This window comes from Mustela putorius, unplaced genomic scaffold (genome assembly GCF_011764305.1).
Source record: "Mustela putorius furo isolate JIRA1106 unplaced genomic scaffold, ASM1176430v1.1 tig00003972_pilon_pilon_pilon, whole genome shotgun sequence".
In the NCBI taxonomy this organism is placed as follows: domain Eukaryota; kingdom Metazoa; phylum Chordata; class Mammalia; order Carnivora; family Mustelidae; genus Mustela; species Mustela putorius.
Genome location: NW_025422115.1, coordinates 25,172,967 through 25,192,503, shown reverse-complemented (window position 1 = coordinate 25,192,503; position 19,537 = coordinate 25,172,967). Strand labels below are relative to the sequence as shown.

General features: G+C 59.5%; 1 protein-coding gene across 4 annotated transcripts in view; it reads right to left on the bottom strand.

The window, feature by feature from the left end:
- Positions 1–15,480, bottom strand: part of OSBPL2 (oxysterol binding protein like 2) — a 36,214-nt gene extending 20,734 nt beyond the window's left edge. For 3 of the 4 annotated variants that reach the window (XM_045070856.1, XM_045070853.1, XM_045070855.1), the window contains exons 1-2: positions 15,361–15,480; positions 2,421–2,592 (exon numbers count right to left, since the gene is read on the bottom strand). In XM_045070856.1, coding sequence (XP_044926791.1) covers positions 2,421–2,457 — 37 coding nt within the window. In that variant the 5' untranslated portion in view covers positions 2,458–2,592; positions 15,361–15,480. Of the gene's footprint in view, positions 1–2,420; positions 2,593–14,253; positions 14,381–15,360 lie in introns of those variants that run through there. The other variant, XM_004759977.3, reaches the window with a different exon arrangement.
- Between the last annotated feature and the right edge of the window lie 4,057 nt (positions 15,481–19,537).

Here is a 19,537-nt window from a genome sequence, read left to right as displayed (position 1 = left end):
GGCCACGGCAGTAGCCTCTGCGGAACAGGAACCGTGCGCCGCACACACACACTGCCAGACACATGCCCGTGAGCGAGAGGCCGAACACGGCCAGAGCGGTTGGGAATCCAGCAAGCCTCCCCCACAGCACAGAGCTCCGGCGGTGGGTTCCTGGGGACTTGCCCACTGGGAGGGCCTCCTCCCAGAGCAATGAATGGGCCTCGCCAGCGCTGGGCCGCGGCTGCCAGGACAGAGTCCATCCAGCTGGGGACGGGGCTCCAGGACCACCACGTTCGGCCGTGACCTTGACCACGGGAGAGAAGGCACGAGACCCAATGGGAGCTGAGCTCCCGCCGGCCCCTCACTTGGCAGATGAAGGCGAGGCCCGGGGCATAAGGCCAGGCGGGGGAGCACTGCCAGCCCCGAAATGTAAACAAATCTGCTGCTGTGCTTCCCCGAGCACGTGCGGACAGCCTCCCCGCGGCTCCTCCCCACACACAGGTTCACGAGCTGCAGCAGGTACCGCTCTGCGCCTGGGGGGCTCAGTGGGTTAAGCCGCTGCCTCCGGCTCAGATCATGATCTCAGGGTCCTGGGATCCAGCCCCGCATCGGGCTCTCTGCTCTGCAGGGAGCCTGCCTCCCCCTCCCTCTGCCGGCCTCTCTGCCTGCTGGTGACCTCTCTCTCTCTCCGTCAGATAAATAAATAAAATCTCTAAAAAAAATAAGGAAGATTTTAAAAATTAAAAAATAAAAATAAAAACCCAAAACGTTCCCCTTCCATGGTGCTGATCCTTGGCCGAAATAACTGCCTCCCCAGCCTTCATCTGGCGCCTGCCGGGCTTGGACACTTTGTCCTACTTTTTCCTCCCGGCCATGGACCCAGAGCAGTGCTCTGCAGTGAGGCAACCAGCCTCTGCGGCTCTCCGGCTACGTCACTGCGCTGGGCAACTCGGTGCCTTTTTTCTATTATCTGATTTGGAACCGAAGGACTGAGGTGAGAAGGCGCCGTCCCCTGCACAGCTCTGTCCTCCTGTCTCAGGGACACGCAGAGGAACACTGTGAGCACAGAGGCAGAGACTGAGCTTCTCTAAATGGCTGCACAAAGCTCATGTCCTCTCTAGAGAAAACTCTCCAGGCCAAGGTCAGAGACGTGTTCGGGAATCTGGCTACACTGGTCCCAGGCCAAAGGGAGCTTCCTATGAGACCCCGAAGAGAGGGGTGCACCAAGGCCGCTCTCCTGCTTACAAACACCATCGCCCCCCACAAGGGCCCGGTGGCCCACGGGCCTGAGTCCCTGATGACCGCCGCGCTCTGCGGTGACCAGCTGCACACGGTGACTGAGGAGGGAGGTCGGGCAGAGCAACACACTGCCCAAGAAGCACATCCACGAGGAGCATCGCAGCCCTGAGATCGAGATCGTGGAGGAGGACTTAATAATTTGGCCTCTGAAAACCATAGGCAGCTCAGCACATCCCAATTCTTGGGTTTCAAAGAAGGAGTCAGTAGTCGGGGGCTGCCAGTCCCCCAAACTGCTGCGACCCTTGGTCTGCGGCTGATGAGTGACAGTTAGCCCGAGAGCCAGCAGACAGACATGGTGGCCCATGGTCAAGCAGGCCTAGAGGGCACAGTGACAGCAGTCACCAGCAGAAGGAGCCCCTCTGACCTGACAGTCTGCCACTAAAAACCCCAAGAAAGAGTTCAAAGTTGCCATTATGGTCCTCTACCTAACGGGGGGACTGGGACCACCGGAGTCTCTCCAAGCCCCTTCCCACCAGTAACGGTCCTCAGCTGACGACACACGATGTTCCAGATGTTGCCCATGAGAAGGAATTGCCGGCTTGAGCGTGAAGGGTCATTAGGACCATGCGGTCACTGTACACTTGCCCCCTTAGGGGCTCGGGGCTTCTTCCCACCAATGGGGAGAAGAGGCCACTTGAAGCCAGTGTGAGCTGGGCCAGCGCAGCCCGCCCTCCCCGGCCCATGCCAGCCCCGGCCCCAGCCCCGCGCACGCACACGTTGGCCTTGCCCCGCGCTGGTTCCTGCAGGCTCATGCTGTCGTCTACGGGCGGACAGATGTCAGGGGCGCAGCAGTCCTGACAACGGTCTCAGGACAAGAGAAACTAAACCAGATCTAGTTCTAACACACAGACAACAAGGCGTGATCAGTGCGTACAGACGACGTAAGAAAACGCGCCATCTCGTTTAGGGATCCCGATAAGAGCACGTACACTCCAGGGCAACTTTTAAACCCAAAACTCAGCTGCCCTTTCTTGTTACGGCCTGTGGCCTAGAGGCTCCCCCCGCATGCTTCTGCGGGCGTCAGTGCGGAGGAACATGTCCCACTTCTTGCCTGCACGGCTTTACTGAGCCTTCTCACGCCCCCAAGGCCCAGTCTAGGGCCGGGACGCCACGGCCTCGGAGTCACTTCCTGCCCCACTCACCTGTGACAGCGTCGAAGAATTCCTCCTCGCCGTTCATCCTTCGGTTGCCGGGCTCCCTCGCCGCCCGGTCCCGGCCTTTCTACGGAGCCATTGCGCCCGACCTACATCAGCGGGTAAGTAACTGTACGCTGGCAACTTCCCTCTTGGTAAAGACCCAACAGGCACTGGAGATCTAAGGGGAAACACATTTCCATACACTTAGCTTTCACAAGTTTTATGGTTTAGAAACATTTTAAAAATACCCAATCAGCATTATTGGAATCAATCTCGATTTACAATTTAAGCAAAGAAATTAAATGAATGATCTAACAAATGCATGATCTCAAAAAATATGAGAGAAACATTCCTAATAATATAAATATCCATCAGCCAATAACAGATTAATAAGTAACCATTATCTGAAGTTATTTTAAAAAATGGTTATCTACAGTTGTGTAAGGAAACAGGAACACTGTAGTCAACAGCACGAGAAACAAGTGCTGGCGAGGACACGGAGGAAAAGGAACCCTCGTGCCCTGCTGGTGGGAAGCAGTCTGGGGCAGCCACTCTGCAGCCCAGGAGGGAAGGGCCTCAAACATTAAAGCCAGAGTGACCATGTGATCTGGTGATTCTGGGTATTTACCAAGGAAACAAAAACGCTGATTCTGAGTGATAAATGCACCTTTACCGCAACAGTAAGGACAGCAGCCAAGACGCAGAAGCAACACAGTGTCCACAGACAGAGGGCCGGCCGAAGATGGGGGTGCGCGTGCGTGCGCGTGTGTGTGTGAGAGAGAGAGAGAGAGAGAGGGAACACTACTCCGCCATAAAAAGGGCAGAATCTTGCCATCTGCAACAACATAAATAACCCAGAGCGCGCGATGTGAAATACGTCGGAGACAGACAAATACCACACAACGTCACTTACATGTGGAACCAGAAGACAAATGAATAAGCAAAAAAACAAACAAAAAGCAGAAAAGACCTATAAATACAGAGAAGAGACCTACGGCTGCCAGGGGCGTGGGGGAACGGGGGAGGGGAGGGTCAAGCTTCCAGCTGTGGTGGGAACAGTCACAGGGGCTGTCGCCAGGGGCACTGTGATAGCAGGCTGTGGCGACAGACGGCAGCCGCACCTGTGGTGAGCTCAGCATCACTGGGTTGTACGCCTGACACTAACGTAACATTGTGTCAACGATACCACCTTATTTTAAAATAGTAACAAATTCTTAAAAAGAAAACAGTGAGGGGCGCGTGAAGCCCCAGACTCAGTGTTCGCTCAGGTGGGTCTCAGCGTGGCGAGGTCAAGCCCCGCACTGGGCTGCGCTGGGGGTGGAGCCTGCTGGAGAGCCCCCCCACCCCACCCCCGGCCTCGTGCTCTCCCTCGCCCTCTCCCTCGCTTTAAAAAGAAAAACCACGCAATGATCAATGCGGGGAAGCGGCCAGACCCGTGGAAGGGCAGGTCAGTTGCGGTGAGGTGCTCACACGTCTGGGGCTCAAACACACCCAGAACCTCCCGCTGAAGGTCGCTGTAAACAAGAAAGTGCACAATGACGTCCGAGCCCATGTCCCACCGACTTTAAACCGAGTTTCCACCCCAGAGAATTAAGGCAGCTGTGTAAGTGAGCTGCTATCGACACAAACTGAAACCGACTTAGACTTTCTCAAAATTATTTTGGCAGAACTCACGCATCCCTTTATGAAAAGCAGGATTTTATAAACAGCAGCAGCAGGTCAGCCTTGTCCCCAGACCTTTCCCTTTTTATGAAAACAGGCTGAGTCTACATCTAACTGTGTCAGCCACACCGACGTTGGGGCCGAGCCCGCCTCCCGGTTCTGGGGCAGCGAAGGCTCAGGCGGTCCCCAGGAAGGGACACACCCTCCGTCCTTGGAGCGGGGGCACAGTGCTGGGTGACACCTGCTCCTCTCCGGCTGTGTCCTGAGCACACGTGAGCTTCCACGCTATGGATCGGGCCAGCCGCCCTGAAAGGCTCTCAGAGATCCCGTTCTTCCCACCATGTGGAGCCAGGCACCAGGCAGCTTCTGGAAACACCCATATGAAGCCTCGCCCAGCGGTTCAACGTTGTCGCCTACCACGTTAGGGAAGTGACCACTTCCTCTAATTCCTCTCTGACGTGACCTGTTCTGTCTATGACACACAGCCACTTGCCCAGTCCCTCTGGAAGCCGCTTGAAGGAGCCAGAGTCCCTGAAGGAGAAATGGCTGACTCCAGGACCAGGATCCGTCTTGGGCAGCAAGAAGCCAGAGGCTCCCATCACAAGGCTCAGGACGAGCCCACAGAGGCTCCTGCAGCGACAAGGGAACCACCTAAGTGCCAACACGCAGCAGGAGATGCAGACACGTCAGACACAGCTGAGCTCGCCAGAAGACGAGGTGGTCACCCTGGGGGACGCCCACACATTGAAACCAGTGGCTGACCGGGAAGCACCAAGCCTCCATCCAATCTTCTTTTGGGCGCGGGCTCTGGGCCACCGTCTGGCTGAATGCCAGAGGGGGAGCGGCGTGACAGCCAGACTCCAGCAAGTCGGTGCAGGGGTGGGGGGGGTGCATGTGGGGCACAGCTGTGCAACACGGACAGGTGGCCGTGTCCGGTGCCGCCTGGAGGCCGCCCACCAGCGGTGCTGTGAGACCCGAACCGGGTGCGCCACGTGCCCATGGCATAGGAGGGCACCACACCCGTCCACCGCTGTGCCCCGGAACCTCAGCCCAGATGCGGCCCGGCCTCCGGCTCTCACCGCCAACCTAAGGAACACAGAGCATAAGGCAACGCGCTGAGCCCCAGCCTGATGAGAGTCAGCAAAATCCAGACTCTCGGGATGTCTGCGCGGTGACCCAGCTTCTCGGAGAAACAGGTCACAAAGGACGGAGCAGGGCAGGAGGGGGCCTCCCCAGTGCACCCGGCCCACCAGCTACACGTCCAGCTACGCCCTGGGCTGAACGGTCAGCCCTGCCCAGGGTGAACGTGTGGCAGAGAGTGGAGGACCAGGTCCCGACCGAGGGGACAGGTTCAGGGGTGCGCACGTAGGTCAACATTTACTGGACGGCTTAAATATGAGCCCTTGGTTGTACCTTGGTTAAACCTCAAATAAAGTACTTTTCAAAAAGGCACAGGTGTCCTAACCTCTTTAGAGCCACACACTGAAGTCCACGTGGACGGAAGGTTACCGCCGGGATCTCCCTCCAAGTGACCTGGAAGCAGCGGGCGGGGCAGGTGGGTGCTGGCCCAAGCCAGCCCCGGAGGAAGCCGGGATGGGCGCACAGGGGACCCTTGGGCTCTGCCACCTGCCTTCCCGCACACTGAAAATCTCCCATGATAAAAGGTACATGAAAAGCCATGACATTTTCTTTTTTGTATGCTTTCTCACCCAGAATAAAACTATTAAAATATTAAAAATAAATCAAACAAAATGCATGGAAATCTTTAAATTGAGCCTCTAAGATGTCAGGCAGGACAAGCGCTGGCTGTCAACCAGGCCAGCGCTGAGAACCGGAGCCTGCCTGGAAGGCCTCTGCCACAAACCCCACACACTGCACAGGGTCAGTGATGGGGTCTGCACAGCACCCGCAGGCCGACTCAGTCTTACCAGGTCAGGAATTAATTCTAACAGTCTCGAGGTAATTCCTGAAAGAGCTGTCTTCATTTTGCCTGGGCACCCAAACTCCCCACTGCCACAGACCATCAAGGCCAAACGGCGATTTCCCTCACGACTTCCACAAACATCCGCCAACGGCCACTTGGTGCCCGGCCTGGGGGGCCCCGGGAGGCTGTGCGGGGCGGCCCCAGGCCCTTCACACGCCTGCCGCCCACCTGGCCTCATCGCGGAAGAGGGGCCCCGGCCACCACCTGGGGCCCCGCAGCATGTGGTCGTCCACCCAAGGGGCTGAGCTGTCTGGGGTGCTGGACATGGGTCTCCCACCCCCAAACCTGGCCCACGCGCCCTGCAGAGGGGAGCGCAGGGCCGTATGCATCAAGCCACCCCCACCCCCACAGCAAGAAGGCACTCGAACTAAGGGACACTGAGGCTCTGTCACTCAGTCCCCCACCTCGGTGCCCGGACACACAGCAAGTCAACTGCTCGAGAAACGGCATCGAGAAGGCAGAATTTAGTATTTCCTACATATGTTCTTCTTCACGCAAATTTTATTGTGCATTCAGAAGACATCCACTTAGACAGTATTTCAGGAAAGGGCTTTCTTTCTTTCTTTTTTTTTTTAAATTATCTCCTTCTGTCCCACTGTCCCCTCTTCTAACTGCAGACAAAACGCAGGAAGCTAAGCCTGTTCTGCCCATCGTCACTGGCCTCCTGTCATCGGGCTGTCCTTCCGCACTGCCCTCGGGCCCTGGAGTGATGCCACGGGGCTGACCTGGCCTCACGGAGGGAGCAGACGAAGGAGGCAGAGGTCCTGACCCCTCCATGTGGGGACCTCCCGCCATGGGCTGCACGGACTCCTCACTCCCAGACTCTTCTGGGGGACACCAGCCCATGATCTCACCATTCCTCCCAGTCTCCCACAAAATGCCTACTCCCTTGAGAAGAGCCGCGGCTCCTTTACCGTGTGCGCCGGCTGCCATCCGCACGTCCGGGCGCCTGGCTCCACACGGAACGTCCCGTTACCACTTGTACAAACACAAGCACACTTGAACAAACACCACTCCAGGCTTGCAAACCCAGCTGTACCACGCTCTTTAGAAAACCAGATCCACTCACACAGGAGTAAGGGACTAGCTAAGGGACACAGACACTGGCCTTCATGGTCAACCCACCAAAGAGATGAACCGTGCGTGATTTCTCCTCTCTATGGAAAACAAGCAAGGCGACCTAGGTGTGACCTTCACAAAGGAAAGGGACACAGCTATGAACACTCGAAAAGTACTTTTGCAGTTCAATATCAACCGTGAACGTCAATTGTCCAAAATAATATAAATTCTATTGAATAATTTAAAAACACACCGGCAAGCATCAACCCGACGGGTGGGACATGAGGACACAGAGTGCTTTGGACCTCGCCCCGCAGGCTGGAGGCCACACAGAGCGCACAGGCCACCACCCAGCAGCGCCCGCAGCGCACGTTCTTCCCGAGCACACACGGGACAGCGTCCAGGAGAGGCTGCATGTCAGGCCACAACCTACGTCTCAACAGATTTTACAAAACAGTCTCAGGCAAAGCATCCTGTCACCCTGAAAGGCGATGAGTTAGAAATCAAGAAGAACAGGAAGACTGGAATATTCCCAGACGTGCGGCAATTCGATGGCGGGCTCTGAAGCCAGAGATCAAAGAAGAAACCACAAGAGCAATCAGGAAATACCCAGAAACAAATGAAAACGCACACTCCGTGTGCACAAACCCAGGCGGTGCGGCAAAGGCAGTGCCGGCGGGACTCGATGAAGCAACACCGACATCAAAAAATAAGAAAAAACTCTCAAATCAACAACTTTACGATCTAAGGAAAAAGAATCAATACCAAGGTTAGCAGAAAAAAGGGAGTAAGAATAGAAAAACCAATGACCCAACAAAACTGATCACCGTAGCGAGGCCGACAAAGAGAAAGAGAGGCCGCTGCGCGACAACCGGACATCGCCACCGAGTCCGGCAAATAGGGCTGCGGTGAGTGCCGCAAGCACAGGCACGCCGGCCACCGGGACCCTCTCGCTGAAGTGGACAGACTCCCAGAAACACTAGCCCCACCACCAAGACCAACTCATACAGAAACAGAAAATCTCTGACGAGTAAGGAGACTGACTCCGTGATCAAACGTCTCGCAGTGAAGATGAGCCCCGGGTCTGATGGCTTCCATCACGCCCGTCAGAAACAGAGGTGGGCGGGCAGTGGCCACCTCCACCAGCATCCGCAAAGCTCTTGTTACCCTGTGGCTGTTAAGGTCAAGGCCGAATGCTTCTGGAAACCGGTGCACGTGCACAGTGCAGAGGACACGGGGAGCCTCAGGCTAATGACAGAGCTAACCCAAAGTCTCCACCGCCTCCCCGCAGGGCGTCTCCTTCTCCAGGAGCCACCTGGCCGGCAGACCCCTGGAGAGATGCTCCTGCGACACTAAAATGTTACTGGGGATGCAGCGGGCACCAACACGGGAAACACTGTCCCTCCTGAGTGTGAGCCACACGCTCGACTACAAGTGGGAAGAAGAGACCGACAGAGGTGGAAGAAGGAACTCAGGAAGAGGAAAACCAAGGTCACCTGGTGATGGTGACATGCCCCAAGGAGAAGGCCGGCCCTGAGGTATACCACAGCCTGCTGGCTCTCTCCACCAGGCAGCCCCTGAGGCAGGAGCGAGGGGCACGGAGCCACCGGTCCCTGTGTCTCCAGAGACCTCACCCCTCCCCACAGCAATGCCACTGTGGGCAGACAGGGCTTCTTGGCTACACCGTCCTTGTGGTCACTCATGTTTTAGTGTTTTAGTCTTTAGTGTTTAAGTGTCCACTTTGTGCATGAAACCTACCCGTCACTTGGATGCCTAAGACCCTCACCCTACCGATGCCCAAAGTGCCACAGTTCCCAGCTTCTTTCTTCTGTAAAATACCAAAAACAGGGGTACCTGGGTGGCTCAGTGGGTTAAGCCTCTGCTTTCAGCTCAGGTCATGATCTCAGGGTCCAGGGATCGAGACCCACATCAGGCTCCCTGCTTACCAGGGAGCCTGCTTCCCCCTCTCTCTTTGCCTGCCTCTCTGTCTACTTGTGATCTCTCTGTCAAATAAATAAACAAAACCTTTAAAACACACACACACACACACACACACACACACCAAAAACGAATGGAAACAGGCTCAATCTGCACCGGCTCCAGAGCCACGGCGCAGAATCTACGGCCTGGCTAGAGATGCACTTGTCTGCTGGGTCTGGTGCAGTAGCCTGTGAGCACCTGAGCCGCCGCTGCCTTGTCTGACAAAGGCAAGGCTTACTCTTATGTAATGCTAATGGACTGAATGCCTTCCACTTCACCATCCATCTGGACACAGCACTCCAGGCCCTCACTGGGCTGAGACCATGGGTGACCTTCTCATGGACCACGCAGCAGCCCCAGAAAGCCCCGGTGCTCCGGCCACACAGAAGCACATGGAAAGGAGGTGGCCAGCAGAGCAGGGAGGGGCGGAAGCAACGACTGGACCCATTGGCAGAAGCCTTCCCCAAACCCACCTGTTAGATGCGACCCAGCAAGGACACTGGGCCCAGCCTGTTTGTTCTCATTTCCAAACCCGCCTGGACAGCTCAACCCTCACGGAAACGTGCCACTGCCACCCGCGACGGAGTTCAGGCCCTCGTCCTCCCGCAGCTGGCGGACAACCTGCTCTACTCACGCAGCCTCTGTCACCAGGTGAGCAGCACGGGGCTGTGCACTCCCCGTCCCCCAGGCACCCCTCACACCGGGTCTCGGTGACCTCGGGCAGGAGCGGAGGCGGACCTTCTGGACACGGCTTCCCGAGACCTGTGGGAACGTGGCCCCGTCCGGAGGCACGTGACGCTCCACGAAGGGGCTGGGAGCCGTGCGTTCTGACGCGTGTGGCTCTCCGTCTCTGCCTTCCCCAGGTCTGTGCCACCAGCATGGCAATCAGCGGCCTGACACCAGACAGGATTCACAGGCTCTGCTCCGAGGGCAGGTTTCAGCTCGGCTCTCGCACAGACGGACAAGCGGCAGCCCGGCCCGGAGCCGGCGAGGCCCGCATCCACACTGGGCCTGCGGGACCTGTTAGGGGTCTGTGCACGAAACAGCGCCAAGCCCTCGTGCTACGCAAGCAAATGTTCGTGCCCATCGCCGATGGTGTCCCGTTCTCCGCGCCAAGAGGGGACCCTGAAAGGCAGGCGGAGGGAACACCAGCCGGGCCCCAGGAGTGGCGGCAGCCACCGCAGGGACGCCGCACCCACCGCGGGCTCAGCAGGCGGGAGCAGAGCACCCCATCACACCGACCAGCAACCTCTGGCTCCCGGCCCCCCCCCACCCCAGCGGCGGAAGGTTCCACAGCGAGTGCCAGAAACACCACGTGCATCGAGGCGTGAGCCCGGCACCAGGACGCGCCAGCTCTTTTGCACACACGCTGGGCTTCACCCACCTCGTCATTCTGTGACACGGGAAAAAGCGGTTCCGACCCACAGCCCGCGACAATGCATGCGGACACTGGACAGGGAGCTCGACCACGGCCTGCAGGCGGTGCTCGCAGCAAACCGCCGAGCAGCCGCCATGCCAGCGGGCACGGTGCAGGGCGCTGAGAACCGGGGAATCCGTAGGGAGCGCTCCGCTCCCCCCGCCACAGCAGGCCCGTCAGAACGGGAAAAGGCCACCACGTCCAGGGAAGCGCAAATCCCGGAGAGCTGAGGCTGGGCCTTAGAACCATGCTTCTTACAAAATCGCGCAGGTTCTTCCGATGGAAGAGCCCCGTGACGCTAACCCAGGAGCCCTCCACCCTGGCAGGCATCAGCCTTCCGCCCAAAGCCCAGCTACCACAGAGACAGAAGCCACAGCACCTCTCAGGGAGCCAGGCCCCAGCACAGGGGACCCCTCCGGCTGTCCTCCCGCCCTGTGGCCTGCCCTGCTCCCCCTCGGGGTTCTGAGTCTCTGGAACACAGGTGCTCAGTGCCCGACCCAACAGGATCCTCCCCCTCCCCGCGGCTGGACAGTGTCACCACAGGGCCCGCTGCTCCTGTCACTACGGTCACTCTTCACGGTGCCTCTTGTCACTCTACAGGTTTCCAGTTTGGACGTCAAATCATAGTCCCCGCTGGTTTCAAGGCAGCAAAGTCACTTTCCAGCCAAGCAGGAGTCGGAACACAGCTCGCCGTCCCTCACCGCCAGCCTCGGAGCAGCCTCGTCCGTTCAGTAAAACACACGGCCCCCCTTGCCCCGTGGCTGCCGTAGGTTTCTCTAGAACCTGGACTCAGTACGGCGTCCCTACAGACCGTTCTCACGCATGTCACGCCCTCTCCCCAGAACTCCTGCACCAGCCTGGAACAAGCCTTACTCTGGGCACCTTATAACCCTCCGTGAAGGTACAAACTCAGCAGTGAGACACGCCTGTCCACCCAGACGGTCCCCACTGCTGACAGGCCACAAGCCTGGAGACAGCTCCAGATCCTGAGCACCCAGGGACCCAGGGCTTCTGGAACAGACCATCAGGCTCGGGGGGATGAGGCCCAGAAGAGCACCCCCCTCCACCCCACCCCAGTCAGGCCCCAAGGCTGTGCGTCTGGGAGCCAGTTCAGCCAGGACCGATCCCACAGCCTGTGTCTCAAAACAACCTTCCTGGCACTACCTTGACAGAAAGACAAAGCGAGCAGAGACACGCAGGCAGCCAGGATCTTCCGACATCAAGCTTCTTCAGACAGTCCTTTCCATTTTTTTAATTAAGTTTGGGGGGGGGGGCCTGGGTGGTTCACTCATTTAAGCATCTGCCTTGCACTCTGGTCACGATCCCAGGGCCCTGGGATAGAGCCTCACATCTGGCTCCCTGCTCAAGGGGGAGACAGCTCCCCCCCCCCCTGCTCCAGAGCTCTCTTCATGCACACACTCTCTCTCCCTCAAATAAAATCTATTTAAAAAAAGATTTTTTTTTAATTTTATTTTTAAGCTACCTCTACACCTGCCGTGGGGCTTAGAACTCACCATCCGGGGGCGCCTGGGTGGCTCAGTGGGTTAAGGCCTCTGCTTTCGGCTCAGGTCATGATCCCAGGGTCCTGGGATCGAGCCCCACATCGGGCTCTCTGCTCAGCAGGGAGCCTGCTTCCTCCTCTCTCTCTGCCTGCCTCTCTGCCTACTTGTGATCTTTCTCTGTCAAAAAAATAAATAAAATCTTTAAAAAAAAAAAAAAAAAAAAAAGGAACTCACCATCCGAAGATCAAGAGTCACAGGCTCTAGCGACAGGGCCAGCCAGGCACCCCAGACAGCCTTCTGTAAGAGCCTGCTTCCCTATCTAGCTCCACACAACGGTTATCGTATTTGTGTGACCTGAAGATCCGAGGGAAAGAACAGTGATTTGAAATCCTGCCAGATAACCTGAAGTTGCTTTGTGTGCTTCAGAGAAAAACGGAAACCACCATCAAGAGTCTACGGGGCTCTCAATCACATTAAGGAGAGCTGCGGGACGGGCCGTGCCCCACACCATGACTGAGTCTGGGCTTGACCCCAGCCTGAGTGCCACGCGCTCCAACACCAAACCCTGGAAAGAGCAGAACTTCCAGCAGCCACACAGAGCAATCACCCCCGCAGAGGCTGCGTTTAAAGCGTTAACCGTGAACCGAAGATGCTACCTCTGAGAACAGAAGTACTTTTTATTCCTCAGTCGGGTCGGAACACGGAAGTCTCCCGCAGTCTCAGGAAGCTGGAGTCGTGCTCCAGGCTCAGAATTAAGCCTAACACGAGGCAACGCACACCCGACAGTAAGCCCAGGGTCCGTCCACACCAGCCTGGCGCAATGGCGATGTCCCTGCGTGTGCAGGGCCCTCCACTGTCCCAGGGTCCTTCTCGGGCCAGGGGTGTTGGCGTCAAGTCCTGTACGACCCCATCTCAGTAGTCAGAACTGTAGAGTTTCCTGTAACTCATTTCAACAAAATGTAGCCCTGCCGACCAAAGATGTCTTTGGCTTCACTTCTAACCCGCAACCACATGTGTCTGTGCATCACGGTCAACGTCAACGCTCCACGGACCAGGAGAGATGTGCAGAGCACCCGTGACAATGCTGGGCGCCCGCCATGGCACGGTCTACACTGATTATGTCCCTCACAGTAGCCTGTTTTACAGGTTCAGACCCTGAGAGCATGGAAAGAGAAGTCACCCTGCCCCCACCCAAGAACGCGCATGTCTCCGGCCCTGAGCACTCCCCGCTGCCCCTGCCAGCTTCAGAGTGACCCAACTCTCAAACGGAACACGTCGGCCATCTGGAGGGCTCGCATCACACCTCTCACTCAAAGATGTGAGCCCCACCTGCCTCCTATCCACCACAGCCAAACTCCCAGGAAAAGACGAGGCCCTGGCTTTCCATGGAAATACTAAAATAGTTTGCGAGAGACAGCTGACCCCCTGTCTGAAGACAGCACGGGAGTCCATGCCAGGTTTCAAAACCTTCCCCAACAAAAAACAAATGTCACTTTTATAATTAACTGAAAATAATAAAATCTTAAAAGACTCATTTGCCAGCATTCCCTAGAGGGCAGAGGGCAGAGCTAAGGGACTTGATGGTGACAGTGAAGCGGTACTGGAGACGGACTGTCACACAGAGCGCCAGGCTGACCCCTCAGCCTGAGACCAGGAACGCCCGAAGCACACGGTTCACAGCCACGGCAGGTGGGGGCTCAAAGCTGAGTGCGGGTCACAGCCTCGACCTGCTGGGCGTGTGTCCCTCATCAGCCCACTCTAACTCGGCCTTCCCCACAACGCCCCCCAGTCACCTCGGTGCTGACCAGAGTTGGACGGCAAGGGGACTATTTCAGCAAAATCTGGGACAGCCAGATGAATCAAATATTTCAGAAGAAACACACTGGTTTTATAAACACGCGTGCTCACAAGAAATGACCACCTGTCAGGTGTATATGCCGGAAGCAGCACAATTCGGACACAGAGTAAGGAAGGCAGTCAGAATATTTCAGAAGAGAACAGGACGAGGAGACTGTAAATAACGTGGCTTTCAAAGGCAGCGTGGGGAGGGGGTTAAGGTGGAAACACTGGAGCCAGCCTGCTTGGGTTCAAATCCCTGCCGGTCCCTAGCACGGGGGCTTGGAGTAAGTCACCCACCCTCTGCGCTCCTTGGGCTCCCCAAGAGCGCAGCGAAGGAGGCGGCACCCCAGAAACCGAGCGCGGGCGGTGCAGCCGTCTGCGGAAAGCAAGTGCTACCTGGACAGGCCGCGGGAGTCCGGAGCTGCCGTCCCGTCCGCACAAGGGCGCGGGAGGCGACCGGGAAAGCCGCTCCCCGGGAAACGCAACGGCCCGTGCACCGCCCTGCTCCCGACGGCAGCACCGCGCCAGGCACCGCGGGACGAGGGTTGGCCCTGACGCCTCCTGCGGGAACAGGGGGGCCGGGAACGGGCCGTCCCGAGCGCTCACCGCGCGCCGGGCTGGGGCGGGCGGGGGCCCCGCGTCCGCTCAGCGGCCCCGCAGGTCGCCGACACGCGCTCCCGGGAGGGGGCGGCCGCTGGGGGCCGGGAGAGCGCGGCCCGCAGGCGCGTCAGGAAGGCGCCCCCGCCCCGAGCCGCCCAGCGGGGAGCCTCGGGGCCGGGTCCTCCCAGCACCCCCGCCGGGCCGCAGGGGTCAGGCCGCAGCAGGCGGCGCGCCCGGCGGGGCGAGGCCCGGTCCGCAGAGGCGCCCGCGCGGCCCGGAAAAGGGGCCGGCGCCGCCGCCGCAGCGGAGCGGGTCGGGTCGGGTCTGCAGCCGCGCCCGGGCGGACCCCGGGGCAGAGCCGCGGGCGAGAGCGCGGCCCCCGGAGCAGCCCCGCGGCCCGGCCCGCGCGCTCGGCAGGTCCGAGGCTCCCCGCGCCCGCACAGCCCGCGTCGGACCTGGGCGCCCTCCGCGCCGCCGCGGGCCGCAGCCCCCCTCCCACAGGTGGTCGCCGCCGGGGCCCCGCGGGCCGCTGCCCTCCGCGCGCCGCGCGACCCCCGAGCGCGCCCCCGCCCGCCCCCCGGGGCCCCGCCGCGCAGCCCACCCGGCTTCCGGCGCCGCAGTTGCCCGGCGACGCGGGGCCCCGCCGCCGCCCCCCGCCCGCCGCCAACTTTCCTCCCAAGTTTCCCCGGGGCCGCGGGCCGGCGGGGCGGGCGGCGGGGGTCGGGCCGGGCTCGGGGGGGGGGGGGGGGGGGGGGGGGCGGGGCCGGGTCCCGGCCTGGCCGGCGGGCGGTGGGCGCGGGGCCCCGGCTCCCCTCCCCCTCCCCGGCCCCGCCCGGCCTCCCGCCCGCCCGACGCCCGCCGAACGCCGCCGACGCGGGGCCCCGGGGCTCCCGGGCCACTCACCCGGACCGCGCTCCCTCCGGCGCCGGCCGAGCCTCGCCGCCCACCCCGCCCCCGCCCCGCAGGCCCGCGACCCGCTGACACCGAGGCGGAAGTGCGGCCGGCCGCCGGGCAGACTGACAGCCCGCGCTCGCCACTCGCAGCGCCCGGCGCCAGAGCGTCAGCCGCCGCCCACCCAATCAGCGGCCGGCGCGAGGGTCGCGCCGGGAGGCGGGACTATGCTAATCGTTTAGCCGGAGTGGCAACCCCCCCTTTGCCCCTCGAGAGTCCCGCCCATGCGGAGGAGTGACGCCACGGACAGCCAGTCACAGCCTGGAGAGGCGGGGTTATGCAGATATTGACCCTAAAGGGGCGGGAGAGAGGGAGGAAGGGGCGTGGCTGGACGAGTTGAGTTTACAAACAGCGAGTCAGGTGGCAGGGTCGCTCCTTGCGCAGGTCGCTCAGCGCCCGCAGTTCCCGACCCCTGGGGACGGGCGGAGGCGAGAGTCATCCTCCCAAAGCCGCGTTTGTCAGCTCAAGAGTCTCGCAGGGCTCCCCATCGTCCGCCTTCCTTGACATACCATTCATCTCTCGTGGAAACCTGGCGCCAATTTACCCTCTGGCTGCATCCCTGACAGTGTATTCCTCTGTTTAAAACCACCGATCTAGGGCGCCTGGGGGCTCAGTGGGTGAAGCCTCTGCCTTCGGCTCAGGTCATGATCCTGCATCCTGCTCTCTGCTCAGCGGAGAGCCCGCTTCCCCCTCTGTCTCTCTGCCTACTTGTGATCTCTGTCAAATAAATGAAATGTTTTTAAAAATAATAAATTAAATAAAATAAAAATTTTAAAAACACACCGATCTATAGTGGCTCCGTGATTGAACCCAGAAGCTCCGGAGTCAGACCCTGAGCTTGCATCTGTATCAGCTGTGTGGCCTTGGGCAGGTTGAATAACCTCTCTGAGTCTCTGAGCATCCAGATTTTCCTTTGCAAATCGGAGTTCTCCCATTCTCATCCCCTTTAAATCATGGGTCTGGTCTGGAGTAATAGGAACCAGGCCAGTTGCTCAGCCTCAGAGCAACTGGTTCAGGAGTGAGCAAGAGACCCTATCCTGACCATGAGGGTCAGCCCTGGGACTTTTTTGCGGAGGGGTCAGAGAGCTCGGGCCTCAAGGGAGGCTGAGCCCAAATGACTCTCCTGTCTACCCATAGACCTCCCCAGAACTGGGCTGGGTGACGGAAGGAGGCTGTGTCTGAAACCACTAGTGGGCATTTTGCCACCGTGAGGGAAGGAGCCACCAGGGAGAGAAGCCAGCCCAGAGGAACACGAAAGCAGATATCCTGAGTCACCTGGACCAGCTACACCTGAAGCTCTGTCCTAGGCTTTTCGGTTATATGAGCTTTTCTATTTTCTTTGCTGCTTAAGTCTGTTGGGGTACTAAGGAGTATGGGTCCCTGCAGCCCTGAGAGCACCCACACATTACCCGTGACCGCGTGGCGCATTGAAACGGCCCCGCTCACTGCCACCCCTTCCACGAAGCCAAGCCCACTGGAGTCTCTGCACTCCCTCCTCAGAACATGATTCCTCATTTCTAGCAAGAAGGATGGACAGACAGGTTGCCCACAGGGACCAGGGGTGCCTTGAGGGCAGGGGCCGGTCTTGACTGCCCTGTAAAGATGAGGCCTGAGAGCACGGATGGGGTCTCTGGCAGGGTGGGGCCCGGGCTGCATTTCTGCATCCAGAAAGCCTGTCATCCCCCATCCTGGAGGCTGGCCTGGCTTGGTGGTGGGCAGTGTCAGCGGCGCCGTGCCGCCGGCGTGCTGGGACTGAAAAGGAGCTCTCGCTACCTCTGCTGTAGAGAGAAACCAGGAGGGGGTGGGGCCAGGCCTCAGAAACAAAGGCGTTGCCATGGTTACCCCTGAAGAAACCGACCCCAGCAGGCGCGGGAGGTGCGTGCAGGCCCCCAAGCCAGGACAAGGACAAGGCCTGTTGCCATGGAGATGCTCCAAAGCTTCCCTTGTGGGCCTGGCCCAGGTCCAGTGCAGGGTTCCGAAACCACCATCCGTCACCCTGATGGGTCTCTAAGAGTCTGACCCAAGGCAAAGGACATGCCCCGAGGGGTTCAACCTACCGGCCTACCCCTCCGCCGTGACCCCTAGGCCGAGCGCAACATCAGATGCCTTACCGCCAGAGGAGAGGCCGGAGTGGACAGAGGCTCCTGTCTGCCCATGGACCTCCCCCCCCACCCGTGGCTGAGCTTGACCACCTCTGCCCTGGCCGGGGGTCAGGTAGGGTCTGGCTGCAACTGGGCCATGCAGCTGGAGTGTGTCAGTTTACCCCCTTTAGACAGATGCAATAAACCGAAGTCCTGGGGCCAGCTGCAGCCCTCCCTGGTCCTCACGGCCAGCACTGAGAAGGGGTCCCCTTCTCAGCCGATGGCTGGAAGGACGGTGCATGGGTCCCAGTCATGATCTAGGTCAAAAGGCTGATTCCAAAGGCTAAATTCTCTAAGAATGGGACTCAAGGCAGGAGTGGAAGAGAAGACAGAGGGTTTGGGGCCGCGCGGCGATGGTGGCGGTGATGACAGCTGGCATTCCCCAGGGACCAGTGGCTTCTGTGTGTGCCATGGCCGATCAAGTGGACGCCGCGTGTCGGCCTCACTGTGCAGAGGCGCAGACTAAGCCTCAGGCATGTAACGCAACTCACCTCAGGCCTGCAGGGAGGAAGGGGTCCAGGCACCATCGGGCCCTGCAGACCTGCGGCCCAGCACGGACCAAGAGCTCATTGGAAAGGCCCACGCTTCTAGGCCTCCAGGCCTGGGGTCTGCCCCTAAGTAAGATGCCCTGGTGTTCCTGGGTGGCTGGGACCTTGGCAGCGGGGGGCTCATGGTGATATCAACTGACCGATTCCCTGCCTGGTGGCGGGGGGCTTTTCACAGAGCCTCCTCCACCCCGAGCACTCGGGCCAGGCTTGGCTCCCAGGGTCCTCTCTGGAGTGCCCCATCCATGTGTGTGCTCTCAGAGCTTTGAGAAGTGCTGAGCTAGTAGATAACTTTCAGGGTTGACTGTTCCCATTGGAATTGCTCTCGGACCAGGCCAAGCCCAAGAGCGAACACTGCAGTCATGTCTGTCAGTCACTCACCGTCCCCAGAATTGGATCCTTCCTGTCCCGGCTCCTGCATGAGCATCTGCTGATACCACGACCCAGGTGTCCTGTGGGTGGCTGACCCGTGGACCTGGAGCCTGGCGTGCTGGGCTCCAGAAATCCCAGCTGTGGGCACCTACGCCCCGACTCTGCCTTCAGGAAGCACGTTCACGTGAATCGTCTCCTTCACGGGGTGGTCTCCTTCCATCGGCCTCACCAGGGGGAGGCCGGACAGAGACGATCACTCCACCTTCAGATGGGGAAACTGAGGCTCGGGGACCAGAGCACCTTGCCCACTGCAGAGCAAGTCTGCAGCCAGAGCTGCCCCGTGAGCCCAACAGGGCTGGGTGTTCAGGAGTGCCCGGCACCTAGCAGTGCTGGCCTCGCCTTTCCCCGTGGGGGGCGCGGCCCGAACTCACTCCTTTCCCTGCCACCCCCAGGCCTCGGGAGAGGACGTCTTCCGCTCCCTTCTGTGGGATGCCGGGGAATCTTCCCTCTGGATGCCGCTTGGGCGGCCAGAGCGCGCTGGCCACCAAGGCCTGGCCCCGGCCCTCACGTGGCCCCGGCAGATCCTTCCCCATGCAAGTTTGTCGTCTCCTCTGCAACGTGACAGCACCCGGCTTCCCCATCGTTGCAGGAGAGTATTTTTAGTTTTGAACCCACCACGTGAAGAGAGACAAGTTATCAATAGCAGCGGCAAAGGGCTGCTATTTTCTTTTTTTTCCCCATGGCTTTGGGACCTGAGCAATCTGCACCCGTTGAATTCTGCCAAAAGAAAAAGAAATGCATTCCTCTTACCAACTTTTTACCCCGCGGCTTCCTCACCGCTGTGCCTCTGCCAACCAACTCTTCCCAGGTGGACCCCAGCCGATTCAGCAGCGCCCCCGGCTCTGGGGGAGGAAGGCAGCCCCGAGGTCAGTCTGCCCCAGGGAGGAACGGGCAGGAGCGAGCGGACCCCCAGAGGCCAGGATGAAGGGAAGGCAGAAGCCAAAGCCGTAGAACAGGCAAGCATGAGGGGATTGGGGGGCCCTGACTTCCACGCTCAGGGAGTTGACACGG